Raw genomic sequence first — 20,742 nt, 5'->3', positions numbered from 1 at the left:
GACCTTGAAGCAGATGGAAAGGAAACAGGAAATGATCACAGAGAGTCACTTAAATTAGATGTTAGAAAAACATCACCTGGTCTGAGTTTCTTGATTTCTGCAGCAACATTTGGATGGTAGGTTCAGAATGAGGTATAAACTCCATGGAAGCATGAATCCAATCTGCCTTGTAAAACTGACTCAGGCTGCTGGTGTAATATTGTGGGGGATATGTTCTTGGAACACTTTGGACCCTTTAGTACCAACTTAGCATCATTTAAACACCACAGCCTACCTACTGTACTGTTGCCAGGTTCATTCATTTATGACCCATCTTCTGATAGCTGCTTCCAGCAGGATAATGAGTCAAAAAAAAAAAAAAAAAAAGGCTGAAAAATGCTAAACGGTGTAGCTGACTAAGAGAAAAACAGGAAGAGTCATTTTTACATACATTGACATTTACTGTGAATGTATGTAGAATGAAGCCAAATTAGTTTGTTCATTAAGAAAACGTGAGGGAAAGAATCACAGTAAGCCCGACTCTTAATTTCCATTGTTTAATGGTCACAGTTAAAGCACGTGATATAAAATAATATTTACACAGACAATACACACACACCCAACAGTTCCTACTACATAAGCATGCTCCCCCAAAGTAGCAAAACACTTAAAAAAAAAAGCCACAATTAAAATTAAAAAGGGAGTAAAGTGCATGTATGACACACGTCTCTGTACAGACATTTCTGATAGGCTGCAGAGAAGCTTTACTTGCCAATCACAGGCACGCTCCTAAAAAGTTTACAAAAGACATAAAGATCCGTTAAAATAAAATAAAAAAGTGCACGCTCACTTGGTAAAGTTGTGCTACACAGTCTCACTCACACAGACACAAACCAGATCTAAAAAACAAACAAAAAACAGGGAGATCCTAAAATATCAACAGTCACAATATACAACCTTTACATCCCCAAAGAGAACATAGCCAAAAACTCACAAATATACACTCTGCCTTTAAACCCCAGCACCCTGACCTACTCTCTCTCACACAGTTAAACATAAACAAAGCTCTAGTTTGTGTGGCATCTGGAGTGTGAGGAGAGACAGTTTACTGAGTGATGAAGTCAAACGTGTTTCTGATTGAGAAGTACATTCCAGGAACCCGGAGTCGGATGTTTGTGCAGGTCAGATTTGGTTGACTTACTGAGGTATTGTGTAGTTAAAACAAACTAAACAAAAAGCAGGCCTCTTCTCTTTTCATTATGCTCAAATAAACTGGTGAAAACCTGCATATGCAGCTTACACTGAGGGAAGAGTCAGAGCTTCACAACTGACTTTCACTGGAATTATTCTGTCGCGACGAAGAGTCTCCGTCCAACGACTTTTATGCTCAGGACCAAATCAGCCGGTTTGACAAGCAGGTGTTGGTGTGATTTATTTATTTATTCTTTCTTTCTTTCTTTCTTTCTTTCTTTCTTTCTTTCTGCCAACATAGTTACCAGATTATACAAGAGGAACCGTTTTCTCCAGCATAAATGGCACATTTTTCTGAAGAGACGTCAAAGCATGAGAAGAGGGGAAACAGAGGCTACATTCCAGCTAACATTACGTTTGACAGCCAAAAATATCAAGTCGACTAAAGGAGAAACCAGCAACGATGTGATGAGTATGTGCACGCTTGGGTATTATTAACATTTCAAACATGTGACCCATGTACATCTCTGGATGACATTTTCTTTTCTTTTTTTGTTTTATCTTCTCAAAGTGTTTTATTTCAGTCTCAGTTAACTGGGACTGTCGTAGCCTTGCCGCTTTTCCTGTGCCGAGACCAGATTCCCATATCACGGATTTTTACAGAAGAGGGAAAAAAGAAACTACTAAACACATCCCTTAAGGCAAGAGGCGTCGGCTTGTTTTGCTAAATAAATCCAAAATATGCACTTGACTTTCGTTTCTGACGGGCACGTTATCTCTCTCTCTTTCTCTCATGCACACGTACACAGATGCACACCTGCTGAGGGTTACATGGTGTGGTAAAGGGTGCTAACAGTTCTCTTCTTAAGCCGCCTCAGCGGGTGAGTCCTTCCGTATTGCTGCCTTGTTGTCAGAAGTGTTGGCCCAGGCGAGTGCAGAGATTCTTGGCCAAAGTTTAAAGGCTTTCCACTGTGAGGATTCGGATTTGATGGTGCAGAGACTGCTGAGGTTTCTCCAGCTTTAGGAAGCCTCTGAGTGGTTGTCTCAAGGATCTCTGGCTGCTGGACAGTGGAGGAAGGAGAGTTGTGAACCCGCTGCTTCTTGGATTCGTCGCTGGCTGAATGGAGTGGGTGTTGTGCCGAGGGTGAAGCTACAGTGGAACGGCTAAGTTCCCAGTCACTCAAGTCATTGGCGAGCAGCTCCAAGCAGCCCAGTTTAGCCAGGGAGGCTGAGCGCTTCATCATGGATGGAGGGGTCAGCCCTGCCTGACGAATCCTGGCTTCCACCTCTTGAACCCTCTTCTGGATACTGCCACCTCGCTTCTGCGCCTGACCCAAACACCTGGCCTTGCACTTTCCAGCCATGCTCACCTGCTGCAGGAAGGCACCCAGCTCACACAAAGTCTCCCACGTCTCCCTCTTGAAAATGTCACTGTGGGGTCCTTCTGTGGGACAATCCCAGTCTGTGCCCGACTCGAGCTCAGTGACGCCCTCCAGACACAGGAAGTTCACAGACGCAAAGGGAGAATGGGGAGAGTGGTGGAAAGGAGAAGAGGTAGAGAGCAATCTAGATTCAGCAGGCTGGAGTTTCTGTCCTTTTGTGCTTTTTTCGTTATCCCCAAGGGCCGCCATCGCAGCATGAGTGCCCTCACTTTCAGCTGGTCCAGACTTCCCATCCTCCTTTCCCTCATCCTTGTGCACCGTGTGAACTGCAGATGCCTGTGAGCAAATAGATGCATCGTGGGAAGTAGACAACGTTGCACAATGGATGCTGTGTGGACGCCGGTGAGAGTTGGAGGTACAGCCAGAGAGAGAAGGCGGTGAAGAAGAGAGAGGCGGGGTCTCATGCTCCTGTTTCATTCTTTGCTCCAGCTGCTGTGTAACACGTCGCACCGACCCTCGTGTCCAGTCACTGTAAAGACAGGCGGGGGCCTCCTCTTCCTCCTCTTTCAATTCTGTTTTTATATCCCCAGATTCCTTGTGTGCCAGAACAACACTATCTTCAATTTCCTGCTTCAACTTCCTCACATCCTGATCCTGGGGATCTTGAGGTTCAGTCTGGCTATCAGAGCCAAGAGGCGAAGTCTCTTTGGGCCTCAGCCCTGTGACCTGCACAGGCATTTTCTGGAAAAAAAAAATCGATATAATATAAAAGACCATTAATTTAAAAGCACAATGAAAGCATTGCTACAATCACAATGTATTTGTGACAGATGTGCCACCAGGTGGCGCAACATAGCTTAAGAACCAAAAACCATTCTGAATAAATCTGGTAAGATTGACAGGAACTGTTATGGGTTCAGTTCAGTCCCAAGTATCTTAAATATATATGTAAAAATATTTCATATTTTGTGAGTATCTCACACAAGAGCAGCCTGGAAACAGATCATAACATCCATACATGTGGCTACATTATACACAGCCAACCCGAGCCCACTGCCAGAGCACGGGTGGAGACTATATGCGGCCCAAATCGGGAAATGTTTAGAGTTGTCTGGGAAAGTTTGCTACAAGCATTGTTTACCTTTCTTTTCCCTTCATCCTTCCCCTCACTGGTGGAGACCTCCTGCAGTGGTGGCTGGTTTTCTTTGCCACAACTCTTCAGCTGGTGCGACTGCTGTGCTGCAGTACAGTGAGTTTTCCCATCTAGACTCATCCCCTTAAATTTTTCCCTGGCACTGAAAAAGTTGATGTGGTCTGCAGTGTGGCCGAACACCAGCACATTTTCATGTGGAATGGCACTAGGATAAGTGATAAAATCGTTAGTGGACAGATGTTGGGCTGCCAAACTGTCCAAAGATGAGCCATATGTCTGTTGGGCACAGTCTGGGTTTTTGACAAGCGCTGGGGCAGAGAGGCAGTCGGGTCCAGCCTGCTTTGTGCTTGGGGTTTGTGTTGCGGTAGGCTCAGGCACTGACACAAGCACTGTTTTTACAGAAGGAGAACAGGACAACACCTGTGGCTTTAGAACTCCATCGGCTAGATTTGGAGATGGAGCAGGAGAGTGGGGGAGGTGGTGAAGGGAGGGAGGTGGATGAGGCTGGCCCACCAAAACACTTTGTGCAACAGTCACCTTATCGGTCTTTGGAGGCTCAGGCACCACAGTGGCGGCCCTTGGTTGAGAGACAGGAGGTAACATGGGCCGATTCCCAGAGTCATATACGCCATTGGACAGCGGAGGAGAGAACAGAGACACAGAAGCAGCTGTGGAGTCAGAACAAGGACGGTCCTGCCGGCTGCTCCGATCTACAGCAGAACGAGATGCTCCAGCATGACCTGATGGAGCTGCCGCACCTTTAAAGGAAGAAGAGCTAAGCTGATTGGAATGGATGCCCGTATCTGGCTGACTAGTTGAGTGTGTTGCTTTGCTGCCAGTAGAACTTCCCAGTGATTCCAGCAGTTCTTTTACCGAGGGACCAGTTATGTTGCTGGCTTGGTTGTGGGGATCTGAGCGGCCCAGGCTGTGGGGCTGTGCGTAGGATTTGGAGAGTGGCTCGTGGTGTTCAGACAGATCACTATCAGAGTGAGAACGCCACAGTTTGTTGTGCCTCTGCTTGCTGCGGAAGAAAGTGAAAATGAAGTAACATATCACTTCTCAGAATTCTTTGCATGAAATTGACAGAGGAATATTTTTGGGGTTTTGTTTTTTTGTTTTACATTGTTTTATAAGATTTTGATAATGCACTTCTTTCTGCCAGTATCAATATTTGCATTACCATGTGTGTGTGTGTGTGTGTGTGTGTGTATGTACCTGGCCATGAGTATTCCCTGATACTCCTCCAACTGTCTCATAAAAGAGGGGTTGGGTTTGGTAACAGTTCGACGCTCTTTGACGTAATCAAAGGCTTTTTTCAAATCCCAGCCGTACTCCTTCATGGCATACGCTATCACTGTGGCCGCAGACCGGCTAATCCCCATTTTACAGTGCACCAGGCACTTGGATCCAGATTTCCTAGGGTAGATATTAAGAATGATTGTCATTCTCGATAGATCTCATTCCTCGTAGGAAAAAAAAGAGAGGATGAAACATCTCAAACTCACTTGGCTCTAGATATAAACTTGTAGGTGTCATTCCAATAGGCTAGCAGGTCAGTGGCCTCCTCATCATACACACGGATGTTGTGGTACTCAAACACACCGGGAAAGAAGTTATCAATCTCCCTTGTTACATTCAGGATGTAATGAACTCTGAGTGACAGAAAGACATGAGCGAGAGGAAAGATGAGGCTTAGATGAGAGAGGGGTATGTAGGTATGTATTGATTTGTAAAACTGAGCTTGTTGGTATAACAGAATGAAGAACTTTTAATTTCATCCTAATAAAGCAAGTTTTAGTTTTTTTGTTCCGAACAGTCAGTTTTGTTGTATTGGGTTTTTTTTCCCCCCTCCGTCCTTACCCACAGTTCTGTAACTCGTCCAGATTGGATGCATTCCACTCAGATCCCTGCAGGAAACAAAAAGGAATCCTCAGACTTGTTCAGCACCTTCCAATAAGCTTTTCAGAATGCTGAAGTCCAGTGAGAAGAAATGATTGACATACAGTGAGTTCTCCAAACCCAACAACAGCAAAGTACCTTAAAACTGTGCTGAATTTAAAATTACACAACACTATCTTGCACTTTGTGAGAATCAGATCCGGGATACAGGCGTGGGAGATCAGAAACATTTTATATTCTCTGCTGCTAAAAGCAACAGAGGTGTTTCAGAGGTTAACCTACCAAGAACACGTGGTCAAAGATCTCCGTAGGACTGTCCATCTGGCCCAGAATGACAATCATCTCATTGTCGATGAACTCCTTGAACTCTCGCAGATTGCATGTCATGTGCATTTCCAGCTCTGTTCGGATCTAAAGAACACATCCAGGACAGAAAGAGACACGTGCAGGCAAAATGTAAAGTCACACAATAATGACTAAAAAAATAAATAAATAAATAAATAAAATAGCATGGCATTTTCCGAACATTTTCTTTGACTGGGAGATGCTCGAAGCAGACTCACCTCTTTGCAGGTGACATTCTCAAGATCTTTCTGCATCATGATTTCCCGCAAACTGGCTTTGATCTGACGCTCAGTCAGCTCTCTTTCTGTAGGTCTGTAGAAACATTATGATGGTGGAAGAATATATGAAATAAGTTCATGTCTATCGGTTTTCCACATAGAGAACATATCTGACAAACATCACTTGGCTACTTACACGTCAGAGAAGAGAACTGGAGAGTCGGCACGGTGTGACTGCACGTCCTGCATGGCGTTCCACTCGTTGATGCGGGTCTGGTCGGAGGAGACCCTGCTCTGATAGTAGCTGACCCAGGTGAGGAACAAGCTGCCTGGAAAGTAGTTATGACTACGGGCCACCTCGCAGGCTTTATGGAGTGACTGGAGGGCTGACCTGTCAGGAAAAAAAAACAAAAAAAAAAACATGACTTCTAAATGAAATGGGAAAAAACAGAAACCAACGAACAATAGAAATATCCACAGCTGTACCAATTATCCAGTATGACTCACCACATGGCTTGCACAGAAACAGGCTTGAATACATGCACCCTGTTGTCAGTTGATACACTGAAACCCCTGTGAGCAGGAACAGAGGAAATATAGTGAGTTAAAAATCTTAGCGATCTCATGTTTAACGTGTCCTGTGCTGAAGAATTTGCTTACCCGTCTCCATCTAGATGTATTAAGGTGTCGCTCCACAGGGGCAAAACCAGCCCAACAGAACACGAGCTGAGTGGGGAAAACAGTTTTCCTGTTATATCTTTAACCAGAACACCAAAACCAGCAGGTACCTAAAATCTCGTGTGTCACTCTCACCCATCTACAGGGCTAAAATCCATTCCTAGCACCACGCTCTCCTCCGTGTCCTGCCGACCATTGGTTGAGACCACCACCATGTAGCGGGTGATCTGAGCATGTGCGCTCTCCAAACGAACCGCCTAGAGAAGGAAAAAACAAAACAAAACGCAGTTTGTGTCTTGACAGTTAAATAAAATCAGTGAGACTTATTTGTGTTTTTATGGGTACCCACCAGTTTGATGTTGTCCTCTGGTCTGAGGAGAGTAAACATCGTCTGTAGGTGCTGCTGGATATCTCCTGGCAAGATGAAAGTAACGCATACATGACGCAAGATGGCAAAAGTTAAACAGTCAGTGGCTGCTGAGGGGGAATTTTCACCTCACCTGCATGTTTGCTGCGCAGCTGGGAGAAACGGGAGGCAGACGAAGAAGTGGAGCCATTTCCTCGAGGCAAGAACAGAGCAGCTCCCTTAACGGTCAGGAAACTTTCACTGATGCTGCACAAAGACAGAAAAGATTGAACGGTGAGCAATATCCACCCACACATCTATCACAAAACTCATCCTTGGAAGACTTTACAGCTTTTACTGACTTTTTGTTAAGTTTCTCCAAGGTCCACTGACAGAAAGCGCAAAGAGCAGAACTTTTGACACTTTATTATTTTCAGACATTTTCAATAAAAATTCTAATTTGTAGCTTCTCAAATGTGTGGATTTTGAGCCCGTCTCCATCATTTGAAAAGTACATTATCCTGGAATGCTGCACAGAATGAAGCAACAGAAATCATTTTGGCTGATGAAAATTTATGACAAGCATTTTTTCATAAATTTATGTGAATTAATGAGTTATGTTGGTCTGAACTGTTACAGTGGTGACATACAGACATAAACACACTTGTTTCATTATGCTGATTTTTATTCCCCCAAATGTAAAAGAGGAAGAAAGAAAAACAAAAAGCAGAATATAAAGTACAGGTGACTTTGTAGTATTAAAGTTGAATGCATTTCAATGGTAGTTATTCAGTTCAATGCTTTCTTAGAAAACACTCATATTTTCCAAAACAACACAATAATGGGACAATTTCTGATTAAGATGGCAGTCCCAGCTAAGCTTCTTCGTGGTCTGAACAACAGACTTACGTAATGGACTTAAGATATCTGACGCCCGTCTATTATTCTGCTATTATTATAAGCAGTATTATTGTCATTATTATTATTACTACTACACACAGGCTTTGTCCCTCACAATGTGAGCTAGAAAGACAAAGTCTCATTGTCTTCTGTGATGATGAGTAAAAGCAAAATCACCAGTAACACCAGCGATCGCTGACTAATTTGTCACTCCATCTGGAGCAAGTTTAAATATAGGCTTGAGCTAAGGAAAGACCGTCAAAGACAGGAAGTCATGTTGTTGTTGTCTGCTGTGATGATGCGGGAGGAAAGGAAACAAAGGCAAAGAAGGATAAACCTGCAATGGACAGCAGTCATTACTGAAGTGACAATTATGGCAAACTAAGCAAACTTTCATGCAAGTTTCCAAGTTAGAAAAAGTGGATGTTAAGAGTCTCTGACACCCACGCTGACTTGCACACACCCAATTTTCTTCATGACATGACGTACAGAACACTGGACAAATATCTGCGCGAGCATAGTGCATCCTAGTTAACCTTTTATATTGAAAAAAGCCATTGATCAACAAAAATCAAGAAGTGAATGCATTGGAATCACTGAAAACGCTGACAAATAAGTCCTTCTGTTGATGCACTGTGCTGCAGGCAGACCAAGAATATGTCAGAGGCAATACAATGCCAGAGAGGACAGAGGCTGACAGCTGGGCTTGCACACAGACTCACACAAGCAAACACTAGACAGATGTCTAACTCAAGTGCTAATGAAGTGTTTGTGCAAATTATATCTTGACATGCTTCTTCCAAGCCATAAATTTCCAATTAAATGCAAGTGTCGTTTCGTGGCTTTCACAATGAAGACAAAATAATCACATCCCCTGATTCTGCTGAAGGTACATCGTGTGCCTTGCTCTGCTGTGCCCCCCCTCAGGATGCATTTAAGGAACAGCTAAAGGTGGGTGGAGAGAAATGCATCCTAGCAGATGAGTAAAAGCATCTGGCAGATATCTCAAAAAGGAAGCAAAGGGAAGGAAACCTGTTCCTGCAGCCACTCGTTCAGCTGCTGTGCTGCTATATCCTTCTTATGAAGTCATTAAGAGAAAAAACACATGTTCATACAAGTGCACACTAAGTCTATGCTGAAGTTTGGAGTAGACCATTACCATGGCACTGCAGGCAATATAATAATTCATGTAGTGTTATCGTTACTATAAGCAAGAAAAGCTCCGGACTGTGAGCACGGCAACTTACAGCTGATACATTTCCACCTGAGAGATCACAGAGTTCTCGGTAAAATACGGTCTGATCTTCACCCCGCAGCAGGCGCAGAAGCAGCCGGCCGACGAGCTCCGCGGGGCGGTCACAACGCCGGGAGGCATCGCTGCTGTCGGAGTGCGGGCAGGGCGCGCGGAGACGACAGTCGACGATGTGCGAAGTAAAGTTGCGAAGACGCAGAAGCTCTGCTCTAAGACCACACGGTGCTTCGTTTTTATTCAATTTTTTTTTTTTTTATCGCAGATTTAGAAAATTAGCTCTAAACCGACAGATTTCATAGAGCGGAACAATCTAATATTATAAAGCGACAAAGCACTAACATATTTAAGAGCGCCTGTGACAGAGCAGGTGCCTCAGAACATCTGATCCATGGTCTGCTGTTTGAAGTGTCTGCAGCAGGCTGCGGTAAATCCTGCCGCTGAGGGGGAGGAGACACACATGGTCCAATCCGTGACAACAGCAGTCTGAGGAAGACTACGAGGAATTATTGGAGACATGGTGAAAGTGTGCAAGAAAGACAGCCACAAGTACCCGGATAAAAGTGTTTAACTGTCAGAATGGCAGTCGGTGGCATTCCTATATGCTTTACAACAGCCTCGAGACGTCACTGAAATTCCTCACGCTGTTCCTGGGTCACCATGTTTTTCCACGTAACACGCAGAAGGAAGTGGCTGCTTTAAAATGATGCCTCATGCACATTTTAAAAACGCCAAATGTAAGAATAACAAATAATGACAATTTCCAGCTGTGTCAACATAACGAATAAGAGAGCTAGACGCTACATAAAAACTCTCCATAATTAAGACATTTTTTCTTTTTAAAATGTGGATGTGCCTATGTGTCTGGCTGACAGCCTGATTGAAAAACTAACCAAGCAATCCCAGAAAGCATGACTTTAGAGAGGCACCCCCCCCCCCCCCCACACACACACACACACACACTTTGAGCTGCTTATCAGCACCTTAACAACACCACAGTATTTTGTCATTTTCTCCACAATAACATCTGAGAGGAAATGTTTTTCTGTTCATAGGCGAGTACAATCTTTAACAGTAATGAATTTTTGCTTCTTCTTAAGGTAACAAACCCATAAAAAATGCAAATAAGAAAGGGTAGAAAGCTTTTAAGCAAGGTTGATAGGTTCAATTGTTATATTAGACAGGGGTATTTCAAAATCAGTACACCCCTAGTTCTTAGAACCATAACCTGACACTGAATGTGTATCCAGCAACAGCATGACAACAACAACAACAGAAAAAAAGAGATTGAGAAACCTGGAAGGAGATTTCAGGCTGCCTGTGAACTAAGTAGAAACTTGACCTTAGACTTGGTTGTGCTGCTTGTTGATCCCTTGTGGTTTCAATTACAAACTAAGGGTAACTATTTGGCCACCAGCTGACTGCCAGTTTATATCCCGGGATAAACAACTGCAGTGTGGTGTTTTTCCTCTTAGGTCGACCTGTGTCTCTGACCCAAGAGGCAACCGATGAACTGGGCTGATGAGCTCAATGAAGCTACAGATTTTGACCTCGTCTGAGAGATCCTTACAAAGAGAAAAGCGTTTATTTATTAGACTGCAGAGTCACATGTGGTTAAATGTATCACAGCATGAACAATAAATGGTGTAACAGTACAGTCAAGCTTTAAGTAGATAAAGAATAAGCAGTGATATATAAAGCAGGAGAAGGGATGGGAAGTGGGATCCTTTTACAAATTGAATGAATTATTTTGTAACTTGTTTAAATTCAATTTATATTGTAAAGCAATGATGTGACATCTGACTGCGTATCTAATCTTACCCATTTTCTATCACTCCTGGCAGTTGCAAACTGATAATGTTGTGAAATTTTTGCAGACCTGAGTCACATGTGAGCGTTTTTTTCCCTGCTCAGTGGTCAGACTCAGAGATAATGAAGCAGGTGTGGTTTTCCTGAACATATCAATAAGGGAACTGATAAAGATCAGAGCTATAAGCAGAACAGATAATGATACAGGTATCTAAAAACTTACCAGTTTCTAAGCAGAGGCAGACACATGTTACAAACAATCACAGGGAGGCCTTCCTCATCAACTAATAACAGCTTAACCTGACAGCCACTTTTCCACTCTCCCTCTCATCTCCCTGTTGGCCTCTCACATCGACCCCTTCAAAATCCCTACCACCTCCCTCCTTACTTTAACCGGTGTTATTGATTAGGGAAAGATCTGTGGCATCTTCTTGTAAGGGCGCTGGAGGGATAGCTAAGAATAATCACGGGGTTGTTCATTCCCACCTTTGGGATTTACAGACTCTCAGCAACCCACATGTTTATGTGTGAGATGTTGAACCCATCTCTCAAGTTCCACCTGGCTATTCTCCCCCTTTGACTGCTGAAATTCAAACCATCCAATAGCAAGTGGCGAATGCCAGGATGTAGTTTTTACATGTAGACACCAGACACTCTGCTGCTCTCATGTTTCCAAACATGCAAACACAGACAGTCACCTTAGTGATCGCAGCTTCACCTTGTGTATACATTCACACACCCAGACTTTACAGTATTTCTTTGAATCACACATAACCTGTTAAACATCTGCGATGAGCATCACACACCGACAAGAAGTCTAATAAATCAGCCTGTTAGCATGACTACAGTATATCTGAATTACACAAGAATGAATACAAATCTGTAGAGGCACACAAATGTATAAATGTAGCACAAATGGAAATGAGTCCCATTCAGACATATAATCCTTTGTTCCACTTTTCCCCTCCTCTGACTACAGAACTATGAGATTATAAGAGATCAGAAATACTCTCCGATTGTAGTCATAATAAATAACCTCTCTTTCTCCTAATTTCCCCTCTGCATGGTCCGCCAGTGATGTTGCTGCTTTTTGCTGATGTCACCAACTTGCTGATGTCACTGGCTTTAATCAGCAGCACTGCAGTGGGGCTTGCTTACGCAGGCAGGCGCGCTGCCTCACTGAAGCCTTATTCCAGTTTGAATGAATCTCACTACCTGTGTCAGAGATGAGCTCTGCTGCAGCTGCTGACTTGTACGGCGCAGCGGGCACAGACGTCAGCAGCGGGGAGGGGGGAAAACGAACAGACTGCCTCTGAGACTTTGGGAACGTGAATTCAGTGGACAGGCTCAGCTTTAGTGAATGGCTGCTGGAATTGTGAATATGCAACATGCAGCTTGAACTTAAAGAAACAGTGAAATGAAAAATGCACACAGCATCAGTTTATTTTTTCCTTTTGCTATACCCTACATGTGTGTTAATTTCTTTACTTTTGAAAATAATTCCCGTCTTTTACCTTCAACTAAAACACAGAAATATGACTTTAATAAGACTCGGCTAGCACTCATTAATAGTTACACTGATTTTTATACAATTAAATGATCTGACAGTGTGGGTGAAGGAGACATGGACAGCTGGGGAAAAAAGTCTCTCTACAGATACTTAAAAGGTGTATTTAATAATCTAGCTCACTTTTATTTCAGATGCTGAAAATAGTCTTATTTCTGCAAAGATTTTAAAGCAAAACAACAAAGAAAAAAAAGGAAAATGAACTCAAAGAACTCTTTCTTTATTACAGTATTCTTTGCCCAAACTAACAATCATACTGGGAACAGGCTCACTTATTCCTACACATCATGCCCTTTCTCATGACCTCTCTAGGATATATCAGAGACTGTGTATTTATGCAGCAGATTGAGGGCTTTCCGTTGGTCTGATGTATGAAATCAGCGACTGTGGAACTCATTAGTTTAAAATTGAATTTGTGAACAAGATTTGACAATTTAACTGAAGAAGATACAAAGTGGCAGTCATATCATTGCGTCAGTGAAAAAGACTGTTGCATACTAATGCCCTCACTCAAAGTCTCACGTAGGAGATACATTCCAAGTAAATCAAAGACAAAATGTTTGGTTTTTTATATATTAAAACAATCCTGACAAAAGCCACAAATTTTCTGCACTTTTTTGTGATACAGTTTATATGCAAGTTTCTCCATCTACCTTAAAACTTCTTGAGTCTGTACACCCTGGACAGGTCGCCAGTCTGTCGCAGGGCTAACACATAGAGACACAGACAACCATTCGCACTCGCATTCACTCACAGATTCACACCTATGGGCAATTTAGATTGCCCTATCCCCACTAACTGCATGTTTTTGGACTGTGGGAGGAAGCCGGAATACCCGGAGAGAACCCAAGCAAACACGGGGAGAACATGCAAACTCCACACAGAAAGACTGATGGTGGAATTGAACTCAGGACCTTCTTGCTGTGCAGCAACAGTGCTGATCACCGTGCCACCCTGCTGATTATATCCAATAAACAAGTATTACAAAATCTGCATTGGTATCAGCTCTAAAAAGAAGTTCAAGACTTTCAGTTTTAGTGACCTACAACCCAGAGCAAATGATCTGCCTAGGAATACAAATAAAGCTTAACCAAATTTTAACATCTAATAACAGCTCACAGGTCAAACAACTACTATATCAAATATATCATCTTGGCCCAGAACATCCCCGCTTATAATGCACCCAAACCTGTAATCGAGCTGTGAACTGGGTATTAAAAACACTACAGGCGTTCCCCTCTGGGGGACAATATCACAAAGCTTCACAATGATAATAAAAAAGAGCTTTGAGGTTACTTTGAAGTCAAGACAAAGTAAGGCTATTCATTCAGCTTCACCTTTTTTTTTTTTAAATATGCTGCACTGGAAAATATGTGTAGGCATGGTAATGTAAAACAACATGCATCACAGGATCCCTGATTTCCATTAAAATATCACACTTATCCAGTTGTGTAAAGAATAAAAGAGAGAAAAATAATAACATTCATTTTAGGAGCTAACTCGGAGTGATATTCGATCATGTACCTGTCTCTGTGCACACAAACATGCACACAGCAAGCACAGATTTCAGTCGCAGCTGCACAAACACAGACAAATCTCAGCTGGATGATGAAGAGCTCCGATGACCAAACAGACACAGAGACTTTGGGAGTGGTTACCAATCTGCCCGTGGATCAACAGTGCAGTTCCCCTGACCCACATAGCAAGTTACTCACAGAGATACTGCTGCCCTCTAATGGGCTGTCTGCAAGCCACTGTTTATTATCTCATTCAGTGCGTGATTTCAAGATTATTAAAGGGCCAAACATAACAGAGGAGACCTAAAAGTGTTCAGTGGCAGAACAAATAAACACAACGGGCAGTGGAAGGAAGTAGCCAATTATCAGGGGACGAAAACCAGTTGCAAGTGTGGCTGAATGAAACTGGATTAACCAGAATTCCAACTCTTATGTAATAAGGGACAGCAGTGGATGTGATGCGATGATGACACAGTACAGGAGCCCTTTTTCAAGTCACAGCAGTATAGAAAGGCAGTCCTGCAGCGTCAGACACATTTTATGATTATTTATTATCTGGGTATTTGGGAAAAGCCTTTTTTTCCTCCCACTTTGTGCGGATCAGGTCAGATCAGGTGAGAGGTCATGGGTAACAACCTAACATGCCCCGTGTTATGAACTGGCTTTTTTTGAGACTGAGAACATACATATCCAGTGGATTTCTGGTCCAGTGAACCAAATGCTTTCAAGTTTAACACACAGAGCTCAATGTGTGTCGGTATCTTACCTCCTCGGCTGAGAGCGGCGGTCATCCTCCCCGCTACCTGACTCCTGGGGAGATAAAATAAGAAAAATACAACTGAGAACAAGAGAAATGCAACAGCACAACATTACAAAGTCAACATATAAGAGTGCAGTCAGAGCCAATATCAGCAGTGTCAACTCTTCTTCTTTTCTAAATAAGGAAATAATATTTTATACACCGAATTGCCAAAAAGCATCCAATCCACAATTTTGCACAAAAACGTAATTTTGGCATTGTTATATTAGATTCCCAACTTCTAAAAGAAAAGTGCCATTTAAAAAAAAAAAAAAAGAAAAAAAAAAAGAAATCACAGGAAAGCCCATCTTTAAATAGAGAAAACGTCACCATAAACAAATTTAGTAAAAACTCAAATGAGCTCTCAATTCATGCAAACAAATGGTAAACGAGAACAGAAAGGAAATCCCACTGTCCTATTTTGGGTAACAAAGACTAACTTGCATATTTCCATGTTCACACACACATTAAAGGCACAAGCATCCAGCTTAACATTCAACACTGCGTGACCTGACAGACACGAGACACAGAGACAGAGACAGAGAGAGAGAGAGAGCGCTTTAACTCAATTTACACACTCTCCAGGAAAATGACCTCAGTCTGTTTTTAAGGTGTGGCTGGACAGGGAATAACACAATCTCTCTGTCTCTCTCGGCTCACATACACGAACATGAAGACATGAAGAGACAAAAAGAAACATTTAAATCCGAAAGTTGTGGAAAACAAAAATGTGCCAAACGTGGATGCTAAGGCTCAGTGGCTGATAAAATACCTGGCCCTTATCTTGTAATGCTTGTACTTATCTTGTTTACACCCTGTGTGAGCTTAACTAGCCTTTAATGACATTAACATCACACAAAAGTAGATTAAAGGTATATATATTTTAATAATAATAAACACATACAGGGCTACTTCAGGGGGTCTAGCCTGATTGGAGATCACAAAAAAAATTTATACAGCCAGTAGATAATTTATGCAGTATCAGTGTGAGAAGGAAGTATAGAACTGTAAAGTTTGGTTCAAGTTATCATATACTGCCAGGTCTTGTGACACTGCTGTGGATCCAGTTAAGTGCAATAACTGCAAAAGGTGGTTCCCAGCTCCTTTAAGCCACAGTGTCCAAAGCAGATTTCCATTGTGGGCTTTCAGAATAAAGATATTTAAAACAGATCCTGTGCAATTAAAAGCAACTCATGTAAACAACCTGATGCTGGAGTAATGGTGTCACAGAAAGTTTCTGCTCCATACGATTCTTTCTTGGTACAGTTTCATTAAGAAACTATTGGTTGGATTGCTAGATGGTGTGCTAGACAACAAAGCGACATAATTAGAACCTCGCTAACTCTTAGTGCTGAACATTTGAGTAATTGGCCTTTTGGAAACGATACTATTAAAATATCTACTGCTGCAAAGATTACAATCATACTGATTTTATTGAGAAACTTTAAAAATTCAAAGCACCTAGTTGTACATGTTATTGAAAACTGAGAACAGGTTAGGGCAGGGGTGCCAAAAATAAGGCCCAGGAGCCAAAACTGGCCCAGCAAAGACTCTAAAGTGGTCCACTGGACGGCTTTGGAAAAAGTGAAGGAGGGCAAAATCTTTGAACTTTAAAGTGTACTTTTAGTTTTTCCAGCTTTCTCCTCTACGGCTATTCATCCTACACCAAAGTAATTAATTAACAGATAAACAACTAAACAAAAAAATGTTCCTGTATGCAAAATGGTTTTTTATAAGTCAGCACCTGAACTACATTTATTTTCTAAAATTTAATCTCAAAGAGACCTGGGATGTATAAACACTGATAAAACCTGTTGAAACTCAGGTACTAAATGTGTAGTTAAACTTCTTTACATTGACAAAAAGGGGAATTTAATTCTATGGTTGTATGTCGCCTTTGATGTAAAATGAGCTTGACATAACGGAGTATGCAGCAGGAGGGGAAAAATGCATTGATGCATTTGTAATATCAACTTTAGTACAGCAGATTAGACAAAGTTTCTGTTACTGTTCTTTGTCCTACAGTACGATATAACATCTAGTGTTTGTTTAGATTGGAAAACACACAGACTTTGCATATTTTGCATATGTATGAAAATGATTGATTTTTTTTCCAAAGCTTATGGAAATGTCAAGCCTGAACATGCGGTCTGGGCAGGGATCTGCATGTCCAGAGATCAGTCTGTGCTTACGTGTTACAGCCAAGATTATCACAATGCAAAAGTGCTTCTACCGTAAAATGAACATGTGTGTATGTGTGTGCTCTGCCTGTAAACGCAGCGAGCAGATACATTCACTCCACATAGGGTGCAAGCTAATATAAAGGGAGGAAGAGTGCTAGTAGACATGTCGCACACAGACAGACACGTCACATCCCCCCCCCCCCCCCCCCCCTCCACGCACACACACTCACGGGGAGGGGAAAAAAAAGCACAGGAAGCCGTAAGTGTCTGTACAATTTGCTACCAAAATATGTATGTGGCTTACAACTTGATAGCACATTTCCACTACAAAAAGCTTCATACACTTCACAACCCCTGTCCTATTTACCTTCCTAAAAATCACACGTGCTTACTTTTACAGCACACACTCATTCCTCAATTCACCATCACTTCTTGAAAGACAGACACTTTAGCAGACAAGACTCCTTGCTACTTGTTGCTCAGTGATAAGACATAAAAGCTCCTTCAACTACATTTCATCGTGGATGACAAATTACCTAAGAAATATGTGTACATAGCACGAAGGTTATCATTATGCCTACTCACAGAACCTGTTTGCTCTGAGCTATAAGGTAAAGGGTCCCTCTAAAGAAATTCCATGACTGACAAAGTTTGTGGAAAAATAGCTTGATTGTAGTTGAGATTTGGGGCAAAGCTGGGAGGAGGGGGAAAAAATACACAGTTCATCTAATCTTCTCCTGGGTCCAAGTAGCAAGTTAACAAGGGAAATTGCTTTCCCCTACTGTGCTCCGTCTTGGAGTAAGCACACACTCTGAATCTACGTTAAAGGCTGTACAGTAAGCCAAGGAATTCACCTTAATGTGTAATTTAATCCGTAAACACTATATGACAATGCAACATACACTGGGAAGTTAATATAGGTCAACTTTTTCACATAATGTCAATAAAACACACACACAGAAGTGTGAAACAGATAACATTTTAATGGTAAACAGAGTGTGCTTGTATATTACTTCCTCCCTCTGTTTCTGCCTGTCTGATGGGGTTCCCTGTTTCTGTAGAAACCAGACAAGCAAAGGGAGCAGCAACAGGAAAACCACCTGCTCCTCTGCTTTGCATTGGGTCCTGCCTTCAGTAAACGCACACACACACACACACACACAAGCAGACAGACAGACAGGAAGAGAGAGGCAGACACATAGAAGGCATTCAGACAGAGAGACAGTCTGGGTACGTGACAGACCCGCAGAGAAAAAGAAAAGACGCGTCCACAGCCTCGTTTACATACAAGGCAGGACACTGCACCAGTGTTGTAAGAATAAATACCTGCACTCACGCGTGTCACTTGACAAATACCAACGCGACTACTTCAATGTATGCAGGTAAAAACCATTACATAATAACAGACATGACTTGTTGTCACACCATCGCTGAAAGTTTCTCTATTCTGGATACTGTAAAAGCAACTAACTGCCAGTTGAGCGTTTACAGTACCGGAAATGTACATACAATGAGCATATAAGCAGCGGTGTGCATTAAAACAAAAGGTGCTGTCATTTTCTTTCAAGTTAACCCTTTTATTGTATATAAGAAGAAATAAGAAGATATTTTCAGGTTAACTTAGCAGCTAGTAGCGACTAATACTGTAACTGAAAATGATGGGTAGCTATATGTCACGCATGCGCAGCAGCACAAAGGCAAGGCAGTTGGGTGACAGTGAGCAGCCGACAAAAAAGACAGCCAAAAATGTAGCCTCAAGTAGCCCTCCGTATCGAGGAGATGTTAGTTTGGTGGAGGCGGTAGAAGGAGTAGAGGAGGCTTCAGGGAAAAGCGGTTCTTACCGAAACGCAGGGGCTGGAGCTGGTGCTGGGGGTCGGTGAACGCTGCACGGTAACCAGCGCCATTCAGCGACCGGGAAGCGGACACCTGAGAAGAAGCGACGGCGGAGACACGAGCATAATTGTGTTGTGAGGGCGAAAGCCCAGTTGAACCTGACTTTTTGATCTTCTCTCCTTTAACCCCCCTCCCTCTCTTTCCCTGTGATCGTACACTGTTTGACTACTCCCCGGCTGTTTCCTCTGTAAGCGCCACCTGCGCATGCGCAACTACCCTTAGCTTGTCAATCCCGATTAACCGTGTGTGTGCTGGAGATAAACAAAGCACTTATGAGGAGTGTCTACAGAGAAGCAATACTACTTCTTAAGAGGTCATTTATTTGAATAGAAGTGTAAATGCACCAATATGTAAACCGCATACAACAATTGCATTACAAGGTTTAAGCCTAGAATCGAATAGAATAGAATAGAATAGAATAGAATAGAATAGAATAGAATAGAAAGCCTACATTGTTATTGCAATTCAATTACAAAGAGATTGGGAGTGCCACCCCAGCTTGATGAAACAAGGTTGAAGCTAAAGGAAAGCAAACTACAAGACTGTATAATAAGTATGTATATAAATAACATAAAATTAATAGAATATTTTAAGGGTTTTATTGTGTGACAGTGTGTGCGAGTGTGTACTGTGATTGTTCACTTTGCATGTTGGTTGAGAGTGGTACTGGCCTTAGGGTACAAACTGTTTCCACAACTGTTAGTCTGAGATTTAGTGACCTGTAGCGTCTGCCTGAGGGCAGAAAGTCAAACCAGTGGTGGCAGGGTGAAAGGAGGCTTTTACAATGTTTTGGGCAGTGGAAACTAAGCAGTCAGCATACTATACTGTGTGGCTTTTCCTTGAAACTACTCACACAGACTACTACTTTAGGACTGTTGTAGTTAAACTAATGAAGCTTGAGGACAAATATATCCTAATACTCTGTAGGCATGCTGCTTTAATTTTAAATAGATTGTATCTTTAATATTTTAAATATAGCAGCAAAAGACATTAATATTGATAGATGTATAATGATCTCAAAGTGCTTCTTAATGCGGTTTATTGATTTAAGAGAGTTTATTTGCATAAAATACTTTTATACATATGCTGCTGTCAGTTTAATTAATTTACAATGATCTGAGACCAAAGACTTTACCAAATCCACTTTCGTAAATTGCTCTCAAATCTGAAAAGCAAGACTAAATTGGAAAAACCTTTGTAGAAAATGGCTAAAGAGAATTAGTCTAAACCTGTTGTACTCATGCTTAAGGCTGGGGAAAAGAAAAAAATGGGGCACCTTCCTGTAGTCTACCAGCCAGCAGTCATATGATATTTTGTAAGCATACGCAAGTAGCTTCCTGTCCAAACCTGTACAGCTACACTGTTATCTTTGTTGCCTGAGGGCACAGATCAAGGATAACAGGAACCTGTCAAAAACCACAGACGTAAATATATTAAATGTGTGTCATCATCAGCAAGTGTAACACAGCCCAGAGACCAGCACGTGGAGGTATGCACAGATTCATCATGCCAGGACTACTACTGCCATTACCTGTTGTGAAATCTGGTTTCACTCTCTCCATTCGTCTGCACAGACTTAATTGTTAAAAATCAAAAACTAAGGCATTAAACAATAATTCACTGTATTTCCTTAA

General features: G+C 42.1%; 1 protein-coding gene across 2 annotated transcripts; it reads right to left on the bottom strand.

Annotated features, from left to right (window-relative positions):
• Positions 1 to 522: 522 nt before the first annotated feature.
• Positions 523 to 19,317, bottom strand: ssh2b (slingshot protein phosphatase 2b). 2 transcript variants are annotated; one of them, XM_082547947.1, is made up of 15 exons: positions 19,057 to 19,317; positions 15,000 to 15,043; positions 7,346 to 7,458; positions 7,195 to 7,259; positions 6,981 to 7,102; positions 6,828 to 6,893; positions 6,675 to 6,740; positions 6,364 to 6,558; positions 6,168 to 6,261; positions 5,887 to 6,015; positions 5,566 to 5,612; positions 5,211 to 5,357; positions 4,921 to 5,121; positions 3,694 to 4,726; positions 523 to 3,293 (listed from the first exon to the last, which is right to left on the bottom strand). In XM_082547947.1, exons 1-15 carry the CDS (start codon positions 19,117 to 19,119, stop codon positions 1,998 to 2,000), a joined length of 3,681 nt encoding a protein of 1,226 aa, XP_082404073.1. In that variant the 5' UTR covers positions 19,120 to 19,317; the 3' UTR covers positions 523 to 1,997. The 2 variants fall into 2 exon arrangements, with proteins under 2 accessions (XP_082404073.1, XP_082404072.1); XM_082547946.1 differs by lacking the exons at positions 15,000 to 15,043; positions 19,057 to 19,317 and adding an exon at positions 9,339 to 9,750.
• Positions 19,318 to 20,742: the final 1,425 nt, after the last annotated feature.

This window comes from Aulonocara stuartgranti, assembly GCF_965226115.1.
Source record: "Aulonocara stuartgranti genome assembly, chromosome: 10".
NCBI classification, from domain to species: Eukaryota; Metazoa; Chordata; class Actinopteri; order Cichliformes; family Cichlidae; genus Aulonocara; species Aulonocara stuartgranti.
This window is presented reverse-complemented; position numbering and strand designations above follow the sequence as displayed.

Coding starts and splice junctions, on each gene's coding strand:
- ssh2b (XM_082547946.1), bottom strand. CDS start 9,466: ATGCCTCCCGGCGTTGTGACCGCCCCGCGGAGCTCGTCGGCCGGCTGC. Junction 7,260..7,345: donor GCTGCGCAGCAAACATGCAG/GTGAGGTGAAAA, acceptor TCATCTTGCCAG/GAGATATCCAGCAGCACCTA. Junction 6,559..6,674: donor GTTTCTGTGCAAGCCATGTG/GTGAGTCATACT, acceptor TTTTCCTGACAG/GTCAGCCCTCCAGTCACTCC.